Raw genomic sequence first — 15,608 nt, 5'->3', positions numbered from 1 at the left:
TGAGCCCGCCAATGCCGACAGTCGGTGGGGTGGGGCGGGGCGCGCCGAGCCGAGCCGGCTGCTGCCTGTCTCCGCGCGCAGGGCGCCTGAGCGCTCGTCCCCCGAGGTGCGGTGTAGCCTCTGTGCGGGGGGCGCGTACCCGCTGGCGGGGCAGGGCTCCGCGGTGCGTCGGTTCGTGGAGGGGGGAGCGAGTGACCTGGCTGCATAATCGGTGCTTTCGCTGCATAGCCTTGCAGTGCGCTCCACCGGCCTGGGGAAGCGGCGACAGAGGCCTCGGCAGCTCAGATAACGCGGGTCGCCTTGGACCTAGCGCCGCGGAGCCATCTACACACCCTAACATCGCGTGAAATCCGAGCCACGGCTCCAGCAGTGCCGTTCGCTTAGTTCAAATGCACTTGTTATGTATTTTGTAGTAGGGCATATTTGCGCGTACTGTCCTTACGCCAGTGAATGGAATCACGCACCGGCTCGTGACTGTTGCAGATGGACACTGCTGCCAAATTGGCAGATAAAGTTGAAAATTCTCTCGGAACCTTGTTTTTCTGTGGATTTCCTTACACGTGTGTGTGTGTGTGATCTGTGATTTGTGTCTGTGCCACTTGAAGTCGTTTGTGCAAATACTTTACAGATATACCAGTACTTTGAAGTGGCATAATTAAAAATAGCAGTTGAAAAAATAGGAAATGCAAAATTAAAGTACTAATTCTGTACATCTGTGTTGGGAGGATTGGTGCCTTAATGTTTGGCATTGTAGGCTGCTCATGGTAAGCTTGATGATAACTTTACCATCTGCAGTAAGATGGTATATTTGTAATTTTTTTATTTGTCCAACTTCTGTTGGCGAAAGAGACAAGCGTTGAAGTTTACACAGAGCTCTACCTCGAAAATTTGACTCACCAACAAAAGTTGGGCCAATAGAAGATACTATCTCACCAATCTTGTGTCTCTGATATCCTGTGACCAGCATGGCTACAATTACACTGCAAACAAAATATTTTACTACCCACTTTTGGTTTCCACTTTTCTTTATTTTTCACGCATACACAAATAAAGTTGCCTGCTTTATTTACTCTGGAATCCTTCCCTTAAATTGTGACTATATTTGATACAGACAGTGACATAAATTAATGAGTTCAAAGTTCTTCAGATTTGTAGATGGTATCTGACTTGTCAGCTAGTGTTTCTTTTTGAGTCAAAGTTTACCTGCACTGAAAAGCCTTTATTGATCTTCATTATAAAATATTTGTTATTTGCTAAGGGCTTGTCTACACTTAAAATGCTACAGTGCATGCCTGCATTCCTGCAGTGCTTCTGTGTGGATAGGACCTCCTCCCGTTGGCATAAGTAATCCACCTTCCCAAGAAGTGGTAGCTAGGTTGATGGAAGAATTTGGTCTGGGTGACCCCCAAAGTGTCACAGTGCCCAAGGAACACTTCTCAGTGTCCAAAAAAATCCTTCAAAAAATTGGAAAGACAAGATCTGATATTTGTGATACTGTAATGTTAAAAATAAAAGCAGAAAAGGTAGTTCCCAGAAGAAACCTTGAAACAAAACAGGACACACACTCATTTTCCCCCTCTTCCCTAGGTTACTTTCAAGGGCCCAATCTGCAAACACTTTACTATTGCGCTAAGTAGTCCTGTTTTCTGCAATGGGACTGCTCATGACAGTAAGAACTATGCTTGGTAGTAAGCAATTGCAGGTTAGATCTTAAAGGAGCCCTCATAGTAAGGCTGTGAAGACAGCTGAATAGAAGTGGTAAAAGTTGAAAACCTTTAAAAGACCTTTTGTGGTAATTGGTATTTTCCTGTGTAGCAGCTGATTTTGTCATTGTCCAAAAGGTTTGTTCATTGTTCTTATTTTAAAGAGTGGAAAGAAGGGAACTGGATAGAACACAAATTATGAAGGTGTTAGTCATTGGACTTGGCGGGTAAGTGCAAACAAGTTCAGTCTCTTAAAACAAAAATGTAATATTGCCTCAAACTCCATATTGTGATCTAACAATCCCTGAGTGTGAATATAGCTGTCTTTTTTTTAAAGTAATTAAAAACTTAAGCTTAATATTATACTGTCAGTTGTATTTAATTCAGGGGAGTAGCCACAGATGGACTTGGATGGGCCGTTAGCATCCAGGCCCACCCAAATCTGAGCAGGGGTATAGTGTTGCTTCAGTGCCCCGGAGCAATCCAGGATGGAGCTATGCACCCGCCCTTCAGAGCTTCCGGAGCTCTGCCATGCCATTTTCTGAGCCGCCCCATGCACGTGCACAGCTTGGCAGGTGAAGCCTTGTGTCTGGGGGTACCAGGGCCAGGAAGAGGGCGTGGCATTGGGGGAGAAGCTGAGCTAGCACAGTCTGGCATTGCCTATCCACCTGAAAGTCAGGGCCCACCAAAATTTCCACTCCTAGCTATGCCACTGGTTTAATTTTTGATAACTTTTTCCACCCTCCACTATAGACTGACCCTTTCAGACATCAACGCTAGTCTTCCTCTTTTCCATTGTCATATAAGCTGACTAAAATGAGTTAAATGATAGAATCATAGAATCGTAGGACTGGAAGGGACCACAAGAGGTCATCTAGTTCAGTCCCCTGTACTCATGGCAGGACTAAGTATTTTCCAAACAAATGTTAGGAAATTGCAAATTATTCTGAATAAAATTAACTTTTTGTAATTGCCTTTTTGCTAGCACACATTGCACTCCTATGTTATGCATTATTTTTGTCCTGACACATTGTTTATTCCATTTTCAAAGTCAGTGTGACAAATGGGGGAAAAACAACACTGGCAAAACGACTTAGGAAACAGCTTCCAAATTGCAGTATACTCGCTCAAGATGACTTCTTTAAGGTAACCCGAGTTGATGGAATGATTTCATACACAAAAGTAGACTTTAAATGTAGTTCCTGCAAGACTATATTATTTTTTCTTGATCTACTAGTATGTGACAATTTAAAATGAATCCTGTTTATGGAGTCAATATAAACTGTTATCTGGAAGAGAGGAAAATATAATTAAGAATGCTATAATAATGTTAAAGCTTTCAGTTGCCAAAAAAAGATTAGGAACATGACCAACAGAATAATCATCTCACTGCATCCTCTGATATTTATATTTAAAGGCGAGTAGAGAAACAGATGCATTTCAGAGAATGTGTCATGCTACTGCAATTCATATTATTTTTGCAGCTTATTTTTAACTCTAGATAGAAAACAACAAATAGAAATAAAATAGCAACAAAAAATTAAATCTTGTTGCTTGGTTTTTTTCATATCTTAAAAAATGCAAAAGCATAACTGTTTCTGTATCTATACAGAAGGGCCTGTTCTTGTTCCTGATGGGGTTATTGTTCTCAAGTGAAACTGTAGTTTATTCAGAAGTTAATATTAAAATCCAGAGATGCTTGTGTTTATATAATATGTAATATATTATCAATATCAATTTCAGTAGATTAGTAAATAATCTTACCTGGATGATACTATTTCAGGGGGACGTGGGAAAAATTATATTTTATTTGAAGAGTAATTTTGGGGGACCCTAGTGATACATCAAGATTAAGTTGGGGGGGGCGGGCAGGCAACACTCCTGCTATGTTGCAATCCACTGTTTATGTTAAACACTGAATATTCTACTATTGTCTTCCCCTACTCTACATGCTTCTTTGGCTTCCTGTTTCTCCCCCTGCCCATGTTACATTTTCTGCTTCATATCCTAGCAACCTAACCCTTCTGCCTAAGCCATTCACACTGGCTTTCCAGCCTTCTACCCATCTCCACCATGAATACTACACAAGTGAATTCAGAGTAATAGGGTTACTATTGCCTTTTGACCTGATAACTGCCTATTTTTTTCTCTCTAGCCAGAATCTGAAGTAGAGATAGATGAACATGGATTTAAGCAATATGATGGTTAGTAAATTGGGTATATTGCTTGTGAACATTATGTATTGAAATGTCAGCTGTAGTTTATTAACCTTAGTGTCTGTTTCTTTTGGATCAATGCAGTCATCAGTGGGGACAGTGTTTTACTTTGTTTTTAAAAAATGGTTAGTGGGGTATGTCTGGCAACAAAATAAAGAAAGCGCAATTTGATCGAGGATTTTTTCAGGATGTTAATTTAACAGAAAAAGTCAGTATTTTAAAAGTTCATCATCATTATACTGGACAGTTTAATATAGTATACCTTTATTTGACTATTACACAATACCATTACTATGGAATAGCAATAATATTTTAACTTCCTGCATTTATCACTGACTTTATATCTTTCTGTTTTGCAAATTAGCTAGCCCTTTCTGTTTCTCCAGAAACAGCTGTCACTTAGCATAGGGTATTATGAACATTTCCTCTGGTGACAGCATGAATCTAAAGTTCTGAGGTGGTGGGTCTCCAAACTGCTTCATCCTTTGCTTTCCTTTTCTAGAGGCTAGTTAATACTAGTTAAACAAACTGTCTGCAACAGACTTTATTCTCTCTATTCTTGGTCTTCTAAATTATAGTGTATGACACAGCCAACTGTCTGTTGCTTATAGTGAAACCTTGTCAATTTATTAACCTGTCAATATTAAGACTCTTCTGAACAGCATTATAGTTGTGATTTCAAACCTAATGCCAATTCTACCATTTTACAGTGTTAAATGTTTATTTTTGTTTGGTCATTTAGGGCCATATTCTGGCACTCTTACTCATTTCGGGTAGCCTCTTGCTTCACAAGTAGCCCCGCTAACTTAATAGGGCTACTTGTGGAGTACGTTGTCAACATGACTATCAGAATCTGGCCCATATCAAGCAATATGCACCTTAAAACCAAATAATTAAAATATAGATATTAATAACTTGTTTGACAGTAACTTAGAACTGCATTCCAGAGGTGAAATTCTGACCCCCTTGAAGTGAGTGGTAGTTATATTTTGATTCCAGGCCAGTTAAATGAAATCAGATGTAATATAGAAAGTTATCAATTAGCAAATAGTGAAATTTAATTTAAATAGTTGTCCCTTTTTCCCCCTTTGTAGAGTTGCACCTCATGACATGTCCTGGGAGGTTCTGAGCACTTCCTGTAACATCCTCAACTCCTGATGTGAAGTGATTGAGAATCAAGGCTGCTTAGCACCTCCCAGAATCAGATCCTAAATCAAGCATGATCAGATCCAAGTTTCAACCTTTTTCTCATGCAAGAAGTCTCACTGAGTTCAGGACTATACTGCAGATTATAACTAAAAATGAGTCCAATTGCAATTTGAGATCTGGATCTAAACTTTAAATTCTAGGCTAGCCATCAGGCCATCTCTAATTATAAACCTACAGTTTAATATCCTGCAGCTGATCTAAGATTTCCTTTAATACCTGGCTATTTATAACATTAGCCTAAATCTTGAATTCTGTGTTTACTACCAACATTCATCAGCTATGTAACTTTCAGTTGAACTTTTGAACTTCACTCAGTTTGGACAATGAAACTAGATGAATCAGCAGGACATTCTGTTTCACATGCCCAAATTCAGTGCTGTTGTTTTAGGTTCCAGTAGTAAATGGGAATGTTAACATTTAAATTTCCATTTCTTTTAAATTAACCCTGCTTCTTTTACTTAAGACCTACATTTAGATCTTAAACTATTTGACAGGGTTTTTGCTTAACTCAAAAATGAAAAGCCAAAACAAAAACACGTTAACTTAACCTTTTATGTCTTTTCTAGTACTTGATGCCCTTTATATGGAGGAAATGGTGACAAGCATACGCTCATGGATGAAAAACCCAACAGGCTCTTCTGTCTCAACAGCAGAATCAAAGAGTACACCTGTCAATCTGAAAAGTACAGAAGAAGTTCACATTTTAATAGCTGAAGGTTTTCTTCTGTATAACTATGAGTAAGCAACGCTACTTTACAAATAACTTTAAAATGTCACGTTAATATAAACTGTAAATGGGGGCGTGAATAAGGAAACAAAATGACTAAACATGCTGTCATCTTAGGCCTCTTAATGAAGTATGGGATAGAAGATATTTTCTGACCATTCCATATGAAGAATGCAAGAGGAGAAGGAGGTAATGTTTTAAAATTATTGCTCACTGCAGATCACCGTGCCCTAGTACCCGTAAGATAGAAAGGTTCCTGTATGTCAGTGTTCTCACACATCTACCAACTGTAACAACTCGGAGCAGAGTCTGCTGACTCTCCTCAGTCCCTTCTTGTGATCTTGCTATTGCTGAGGTAGTGAGCTTTGCCTTGTTACTATTCCATCCCTGCAGGTAGAGCCTTTGTGGTTCCCAGGGATGTTCAAACAGCGTCTGTACCCCTCAAATGTATAGATCCATCTCTTGTTTATCATTCATATTGTAGTTGTGCATGGGGACACCAGTCACTGTTCAGACTGCCAATGTACAGACACACAGTAAAAAGCTCCTTGCCCAAGGAACTTAAAATATAGGTTAATTACAGTACAGTTGCACTTAAGTATTGTTTAAGAGGGGACAGAAACAAAGTGTTTACTCTTGCATCTACAAGAAGCTGTGCCACTACAATGCTGTTCAGTGGCAGAGTTGACATGCATTTACGTTGCGTATTATTTAAGTTAGATAGTGGCCCCTTTCTGTGTTCAGTAACTGTTGCAAATCTGGAGTAACTGTTGCAAATCTGGTGTTGATGGCTTTATTCTAGAATGACACAAGTGTAGCTAAGGTCAGAATCTGGTTCACTGATTGCAGAATTCCCATATTCATAATGGCCTGTGTTTTGAAAAGTGACTAGTAGATTTTCGGTGCCTTTCTTTCTAGGAGCCCAATTTAAGAGACCTCAAAGGAGTTTAATCATCAAAAGGTGGGTACTCAACACTTCTGAAAATCAGAACCTCTACGGTAGTGGTTCTCAATCAGGGGTATGCAGAGGTCTTCCAGGAGGTACATCACCTCATCTAGATATTTGCCTAGTTTTATAACAGACTAAATAAAAAACACTAGCAAAGTCAGTACAAACTAAAATTTCATACAGACAATGACTTGTTTATACTGCTCTGTATACTATACACTGAAATGTAAGTACAATATTTATATTCCAGTTGGTTTATTTTATAATGGTAAAAATGAGAAAGTAAGCAATTTTTCAGTCATAGTGTGCTGTGACACTTTTTTATTTTTTTTATGTCTGATTTTGTAAGCAAGTCCAAGTTGTCTTTAAGTGAGATGAAACTTTGGGTACGCAAGACAAATCAGATTCCTGAGAGGGGAATAGTAGTCTGGAAAGGTTGAGAGCCAGTGCTCTCAGGTGTTGCAAGTTGAGCAACCAAAATCGCTAGTCACTTCTCAGAATTTAGACCAATGTGAAAAATATTATCTGTGATTGCAATGTATTTTGGCTATTCTTATGTAACTTACTTATGCAATGAAGTTTAATTAAGATGCAACATCTGTTTCAAAAAGAATCTGCTCTTATCCAGTTTTGTAGTTGAAATGACAGGCAGAAATAGGTGATTTGATGGAGGTCATGTGAGCAATATGCTAAATCCTGTTATAACTAAGGAGTCTCCTGTGCTGTGACCAGCAGTTACACAGCCTCCCTCTCTTAATATTTTGGATAGATATTCTTACCAAATAAACAATGAAGGGTATATAAGTGCACAGCAGGAAAAAAAATGTAAACCTTGCACAGGAAAGCAAATCTGTTTTTCTGTAGTACCAGAGTTTATCAACCAGCAGATCGACCAGGATACTTCGATGGACATGTATGGCCTATGTATCTGAAACATAAAAGGGAAATGGAAGAAAATACAAATAATATCGGTATGGTATACATAATCTTTAAATATATAAAAATTATTAAAAGTAGTGATTATTGCAAGTCACTCTATTTTTGGCATTTATGCAGCAGTGTTAGATGCATTTATTGTCTGCTTGTAGATAAGTGATCTTCATGCAAGAAAATCTTGTAGAGATTACCCACCTTTGTGAGTAACAAGAATAAACAAAAATGTATTGGTCACCTTCACTAGTGATTCCTAAACTCCATGTGACAAACCAGTTTGTGTGTGTGTGGTTAACTAGAAAAATTCTGGGGAGTTATATGGCTCATTGGGTTGATCCATTAGGATGTGGCTTATAATCCTGATTTAGATTTTAGATAGAATAAGTTTAATAGATTCCTCCAAGTTGTACACATTAATAAGCCACTACATAGTCTGACATGAGACATGTCAGGATTTTGGTGCTTTGGTGGAGCTATGTAGGGAAGTTTGCATAATGCCAAACTTATAACGCTGTTAGAGCCTGATCCTGCAACATGTAGAGCACTTCCAGCAAAGTGATGGGCATTGAGCACCTTCAGCTTGTATTGAATGGCAGTTAGGCATGCTCAACATTGTTCGTGATCAGGCGTTAAATTCTTTTTTCTTGTATTGATCAATATCATACTAAAGATTTATATTTATCAAAAAGGTTAATGGTGAAATTCACCCCCATGGCAAGAGATAGTGCAAGGCCCTGTGTATCGGGTGTATATAGAGCCTCTTACAGGCTCTCTACTAGGATGAACTGTGACAAAATAAATGTGTGAATTAGCTGAAGCACATGTTTCAAAATCAGTGGGTGTGTAAGAGATGGGATGGGGGATGGAATAGAAACTGCCTTTAAAAAAAAAAAAAAGGCCTTGAAGGATCATCTCAGAAATAGAGTTGTTCCTTTGGGTCACTTTCAAATGGATTATGCTGGATTATGGGACATATAGTCAGACATAATCTTTAGTTGGGGCACTGTTAGAAGTAACCCATCTTGACACTGATTTACAGATAAAATCATGGAACTGGAAGGGACCGCGAGAGGTAATCTAATCCAGTCCCCTGCATTTGTGGCAGGACTAAGTATTATCTAGACCATTCCTGACAGGTGTTTGTCTAACCTGCTCTTAAAAATCTCCAATGATGGAGACTTCACAGCCTCCCTAGGCAATTTATTCTAGTGCTTAACCACCCTGACAGGAAGTTTTTCCTAATCGCCAACCTAAACCACCCTTGCTGCAGTTTAAGCTCATTGCTTCTTGTCCTGTCCTCAGAGGTTAAGAAAATTTTTTCTTCCTCCTCCTTGTAACAACCTTTTACATACACCTCTACCTCGATATAACGTGACCCGATATAACACGAATTCGGATATAACACGATAAAGCAATGCTCCAGGGGGGCAAGGCTGCACACTCCGGTAGATCAAAGCAAGTTCAATATAACGTGGTTTCACCTATGACACGGTAAGATTTTTTGGCTCCCTAGGACAGCGTTATATCGAGTTAGAGGTGTACTTGAAAACTATTATGTCCCCTCTCAGTCTTCTCTTCTCCAGACTAAACAAACCCAATTTTTTCAATCTTCTCTCATAGGTCATGTTTTCTAGACCTTTAATCATTTTTGTTGCTCTTCTGTGGACTTTCTCCAATTTGTCCACATCTTTCCTGAAATGTGGCATCCAGAACTGGACACAGTACTCCAGTTGAGACCTAATCAGCCCAGAGTAGAGCGGAAGAATTACTTCTTGTGTCTTGCTTACAATACTCCTGCTAATACATCCCAGAATAATGTTCGCTTTTTTTTGCAACAGCATTATATTGTTGACTCATATTTAGCTTGTGGTCCACGATGACCCACAGATCCCTTTCCACAATACTCCTTCCTAAGCAGTCATTTCCCATTTTGTATGTGTGTAACTGATTGTTCCTTCCTAAATGGAGTACTTTGCATTTGTCCTTATTGAATTTCATCTTGTTTACTTCAGACCATTTCTCCAGTTTGTTCAGATCATTTTGAATTTTAATCCTATCCTCCAAAGCACTTGCAACCCCTCCCACCTTGGTATTGTCCGCAGATTTTATAAGTGTACTCTCTGTGCAATTATCTAAATCATAATGAAGATACTGAACAGAACCGGACCCAGAACTGATCCCTGCGAGACCCCACTTGTTATGCCCTTCCGGCATGACTGTGTACCACTGATAACTACTCTGGGAATGGTTTATTCCATTTTATTGCATCAAAGTATGTATGCTTTTTTATTAAAAAAAGACAACAAAACTGTCTAGCTGTTATATTTGTTAAAGCTTGTTGTTTAAAAGTGGAAAAAAACACAACCTTTTTACTCTGTCCGCAGTAGCGTTTTTTAACCCTTCGAGAATCTGCTTTCTTGTGTTTTTGGGAGTGCTGCTCTTTTCTCTTGAATGAGAGGCTGAATTATGGGACTTGTTTGTTTTTTTTTTTTAAACTATGAAATTGAGTAGAAACCTATATCTTGTGCCCAGGGAGACTGACATCCCCAATCTGTAGTTAGAAGATGCTGGACTATTTCCAGAAATCTGGATCTTTTATGGAAAATGAATGTAGGGTTCCAGAAAATGGAAGAATTTATTAAATAACCACCTGCAACATGTGTTCTTACTCAGCAATCTGAGAAAATGAGGTTCAGCAGTTTGAAATGAAGCTAGTGGTACCCAAAGCCCTGATAACTTAGGAACCCTGTGTGTATGATATTGTCCCCAGCAATCCCAGCCTTTCATTGTTGATCCTCTTGCCCTCTTAATGCTATGCTGAGGAATTGCCTAGTGTTGTACTGGCTGAAGTGGGAGTGTTTCTTGTTCCTCAGAGGGGTCTCATCCATATACTGACCAGAACAAACCCTGCTTAGCGTGAAATTTGACATGTTCAGATAACAGGGGGCTGCAGAAGGATGCTGAGAGACTCAAATCAGCATTCTCAAAATCTCTCAAATATTCTGTCTGGTGAGGATTTTATTATGTTTTTTAATGACAGAATAAATGTCAGTCCTGCAAAAAGGAACAATGAAGGAGCCATATCCAACTTTTCCTCGAGTCAGGTCTACATGAGAATTTTTTTTTTGCTGGGATAGCAATGTCAGTTGGGAGTGTGACTTGATTTTTCTTTTTGCAGTGTTTCTATACACTGGGGCTTTTGCAGGTAGACCATTATATTGACATAAGTGTTTTTGCTGATATAGCTTATCCCAAGGGTTCTCAAACTTTCGTATTGGTGACCCCTTTCACACAGCAAGCCTCTGAGTGCGACCCCGCCCAATAAATTAAAAATACTTTTTAATATATTTAACACCATTATAAATGCCGGAGGCAAAGTGGAGTTTGGGGTAGAGGCTGACAGCTCACGACCCCCCTGTGTAATAACATTGTGACCCCCTGAGGGGTCCCGACCCCTAGTTTGAGAAACCCTGTCTTATCCGCTTGCCAAGCTGGGATAAGCACTTTTTTGCCAGTTGAATAGGCTGCGTCCACACTAGGAGGATCTGTCAATATATCTATCCTTTTCTAATATAGACCTGGACTACTTCAACCAATCCATATTTATAGTTGGGTAGGGAAAACAGTTTTGTCAAGTTTGTCATTATTTCCTTTAGGGATGGGGAAAGTAGTAAAGAGCATGCATAGCACAAAGAATCTGTCTTTGCCCCACTCAAATAAATAAAGTAAATATATAATATATATTTTTAACCTAAACAACCAGGAGTATTAGAGATTACAGCACATTCATCATTGTATCCTCTCCCCATTAGGAGAGTTATTACAACTTAGCTGGAGGTCCTGAAGATTACATACATAGTGGGCCACAGCAGAATATTAATTTGCATTAACTCTCCACTTTCTAGTTGGCTGTACAAGTTCTGGCAGTAATGGTTCCCAAATTTCTGCTGAATTTCTCAGCTTACCATAAAATAGGATTTCTGTCCTTTTGGGACATCTATAGACTATGTATTTTTAAAAAAGAATCTGGTATTTTTTGGGTGGATTGATTCCCTATTTATGGGACTTCTATTTAAGCGATATTGGGAGAGGAAAGGAAGTATTCTTGATTTCTATGGTGATAGCACCTACAGATGCCATTTGGGATTTTGCTGGGTCCTATACAAATTTATAGGAAGTTACAGTTCAGTTGAATTATTAATATTGTGACGACTTTTCTCTCCCCTTCTTTCTCAGTTTATTTGGATGGAACAAAATCTGAGGAAGACCTCTTTTCATATGTTTATAATGATATAGTGCTGGAGCTAGAAGCATGGAAAAAGTAAGTCATCTAATGGGAAACTGGAACAGGATAAGGGAACTCATTAACAAAAATCTATGCCAATATTAAGGGATAATGTAAATACCTAGCATTTGATGTCCTGTGTTACAAAACTCTTATGTTTTGTCTAAATAGGAAGCAAAAAGCTAAATAAATAGAAGGGTAGCTGTGGTCTGAACCTTAGATCTAAAATACTTGGACTCTCTGGAACCATAGATTCCAAGTACACCAGTATTGGCTTAGCCCTTCACCCTTCTGTGGTATGCCAATAGAGCAGGGGTGGGCAAACTTTTTGGCCTGAGGGCCACATTGGGGAATAGAAATTGTGTGGCGAGCCATGAATGCTCACAAAATTGGGGCTGAGGTGCAGAAGGGGGTGAGGGCTCTGGTTGGGGGTGTGGGCTCTGCGGTGGGGCTGGGGATGAGGAGTTTAGGGTGTAGGAGGGTGCTCTGGGCTTGGACCAAGGGGTTTGGAGAGCAGGAGGAGGGTCAGTGCTCGGGAAGGGGGTTGGGGCATGGGGAGAGGCTCAGGGGTGCAGGCTCCGAGCGGCGTTTACCTCAAGCGGCTCCTATGCAGAGGCGTGGCCAGGCGGCTCTGCACACTGCCCCATCCACAGGCACTGCCCCTGCAGCTCCATTTGGAGTGCCGAGGGGGCCATTGGAGCACATAGGAGCCGGAGTGGGGCCATGCCGTGGCTTCTGGGAGCTGTGTGGTGCAGCCCCCGACCCAGCGCCTCGGCTGGAGTGCTGGAGCGGGGCCGAGCCATGTGCTGTGGCCCCTGACCCGGTGCCCCAGACCCCGCTTCCCAGTGGGAGTTCGTGGGCAGTCTGGCCCATGGGCCATAGTTTGCCCACCCCTGCAATAGAGTATACTAATCACTTGCTATGGGTGGGCTTTAAAGTAAAACTTTAAAAACTGAGTTTATGTTGGTGCTGCTTGGTCAGCGAAGACCTTATGGCACTCTGTTTAAGCTGGATTTTGACCAGGTTCTTTGACCCCACTGAAAGGCTGAGTTATTTTATCATTTTAGATCTCTTCTCTGCTCTCACTCTTTTTGGTGCTTGCATGTTAGGAATAACCTTTTTATTATGTTCCCCCAGATTCGCAAACATCTGCTTTTCTTAAGTGGAGCAATTAGGCAATTAGGCCTGTGCATTTATTCACTAGAGAGAATAGGAAGGCTCTCAAATAATGATTTAAATATTGAAGAACCAGAACACACAGCTTTTTTTTTAATTAAGCAGTAGTTAAATGAGTTGCAGCAGTAAGCTAACAGGAGTCTGTCAAATAATGTGTCCACTGGTGCTTAAAAATAACTCTAGTGGAAGAATCAGTGCATATTTATCTGAAAGAAAAAGCAAAGTTTGTGTCTTAATAGCTGATCCCATAAGTCTGGTCTTCCTACTGTGTATAACACTGGCTCTCAAACTTTTGTACTGGTGACCCCTTTCACATAGCAAACCTCTGAGTGAGACTCCCCCTTATAAATTAAAAACACTTTTTTATATATTTAACACCATTATAAATGCTGGAGGCAAAGCGGGGTTTGGGGTGGAGGTTGACACCTCGCAACCCGCCATGTAATAACCTCACAACCCCCTGAGGGGTCCCGACCCCCAGTTTGAGAACCCCTGGTGTATAACATGTGCCATGCTTTTACCACCTCCTTGATACTGATGCAGTGTAGTGAATATATAGACTGATCAGCAAGATCTATACATTTATTTTGTAACTCAAAATCCATTAAAATTTGAATTTTAAATTTTGAAATACATCACTACATGATATAGATAACTGGATACCGAGCTGTGGCTGATCTTTACTATTAAAATATATATATAAAACAAGAGAGAGGGGAAATGAGGTAGCAAAACCCCAACCAAAGAAATCTCCTGGTTATGGTTTGTGCCAGTACATAGCATTCATAATAGGCATGCAGAAAAGGTCATCACAAATACTAGCTATTCACAGTGAAGCAGGTTAACATTAACTGAAAAATAAAAATTTAAGTGAAAAATAATTAAAAATACAGTCAATGATATTGTTTATATGTGCCATATCCTTATGAATGAGAGAGACGTTTAGTATCTTAATGTGGATTATATACAAACTAAATGTAAACACTTGTTTTACAACTGCTTCAGATCTGGAACAGATAGATCAATTGCTGGATAACTGCAGAGTTAAGAGAGATATTTGAAAGTTTTTGAGAGAAAGCGGTAACATATTACTTTGAGCAAAAAAATTGAGGTTTGACAAGATTTGAGCAGTAGAGGGAAAGAATAACATTTTGAGCTTCAGGCAGGTGACAAGAATTGTGATAGACATAGTAGATGCCATCTAATATCTGTGAACTGATATCTTTACTTTTATTTTTTTAAGGTGAGCAGGTCACAGCAAAGCCATGTGAGAAGTTGGGATTCTTTCCAGTAGAGATTCAGGGTCAATTTTATGGTGTCTGGATGGATCACTTTGCCAATCTATTGTATGTACATGAGTAACACCAGTTTATACAATCCATATTGTACTGTAGTGACTGCTATTTCTGTTAGACTTATAAATATTGATGAATAGTATAGGTCATCCAGTAGACTAGTGCAGTATTTTTAAAGTGATAGCCTTGCTCAGAGTGGCATCTGTAACCCTGTGACAAACTTCAACCTGATTTAATATTTAATCATGTAATATAAGGAATTTGAAAATTACTTTAATGTATGGAAATATAGCCCTGGATATTTCATAAATATACTTCCATAGGTATACGCTATGTGCACAATTTTTATATGCAAGTAAAATATTTTTGGAATTGAAAATCACAAAAGCAAAGTGATTGCACATTAGTAATATAGGGAAAAATAGAAGTAATAGCTCATAAAATATTAAATATGAATATTAAATGACATGTGGTTAAAGAGGCAAAAGCCATTTTGGAAATATGTAAATAGAGGTATTGCACTTGAGACCAGAAACAGAATTCTTCCTTTTTCACATGGTGTTTGTTAGAATGCATCTGGAGTATTGTGTATTGTTTGGGGCACTGTGGAAAGGATATAGATAATCTGAAGAGCAACTACTAAGCTATTAGAAAGAGTTGTAGGATAAGAACAGAGGTTGGTAGTGGGTCAGATGTGTTAACATCTGATGAAAAATGTGCAGCCTGGAAAATAAGAGGTTTTGAGTTGTAAAAGATTCTGGCAGACAAATGCAAAAAAGATGCTACAAAAGAGGAGAAGGAAATAAGATTCTCATTAATCATAAATGATTAACTAGAAATGAATGAAAAAAATAAATGTGATTAGAGAACAGAAATATATGGTTTAGATCAGCTAAGGAATAATACCAGCTTCCCAGTCATATAATAAATACACACAGGGAGGACTTAAAACTATTTGAAAACAAACTATCTTTTGAGGATTGTCTAGATTAGGGGTTGGCAACCTTTCAGAAGTGGTGTGCCGAGTCTTCATTTATCAATCTAATTTAAGGTTTCGCGTGCCAGTAATACATTTTAACATTTTTAGAAGATCTCTTTCTGTAAGTCTATAATAT

General features: G+C 39.2%; 1 protein-coding gene and 1 long non-coding RNA gene across 4 annotated transcripts; one reads left to right on the top strand and one right to left on the bottom strand.

Annotated features, from left to right (window-relative positions):
• Window positions 1-37: 37 nt before the first annotated feature.
• NMRK1 (nicotinamide riboside kinase 1) lies at window positions 38-15,608 on the top strand. Of its 2 annotated transcripts, XM_045020526.1 has the most exons (9): window positions 38-285; window positions 1,870-1,930; window positions 2,759-2,849; window positions 3,859-3,907; window positions 5,695-5,866; window positions 5,973-6,044; window positions 7,669-7,775; window positions 11,974-12,058; window positions 14,442-15,608. In XM_045020526.1, exons 2-9 carry the CDS (start codon window positions 1,902-1,904, stop codon window positions 14,443-14,445), a joined length of 609 nt encoding a protein of 202 aa, XP_044876461.1. In that variant the 5' UTR covers window positions 38-285; window positions 1,870-1,901; the 3' UTR covers window positions 14,446-15,608. The 2 variants fall into 2 exon arrangements, with proteins under 2 accessions (XP_044876461.1, XP_044876462.1); XM_045020527.1 differs by lacking the exon at window positions 14,442-15,608 and having other exon boundaries at window positions 1,868-1,930; window positions 11,974-12,062.
• On the bottom strand, window positions 2,776-7,734 carry LOC123372446. Of its 2 annotated transcripts, none has more exons than XR_006580291.1 (3): window positions 7,636-7,734; window positions 5,677-5,804; window positions 2,776-2,992 (listed from the first exon to the last, which is right to left on the bottom strand). It is a non-coding gene; the product is annotated as an uncharacterized LOC123372446 (long non-coding RNA). The 2 variants fall into 2 exon arrangements; XR_006580290.1 differs by having other exon boundaries at window positions 7,584-7,718.

The sequence above is a fragment of the Mauremys mutica genome, chromosome 6 (assembly GCF_020497125.1).
Source record: "Mauremys mutica isolate MM-2020 ecotype Southern chromosome 6, ASM2049712v1, whole genome shotgun sequence".
NCBI lineage: Eukaryota > Metazoa > Chordata > Testudines > Geoemydidae > Mauremys > Mauremys mutica.
The sequence above is the reverse complement of the archived record's forward strand: the minus strand, read 5'-3'. Positions and strand labels throughout refer to the sequence as shown.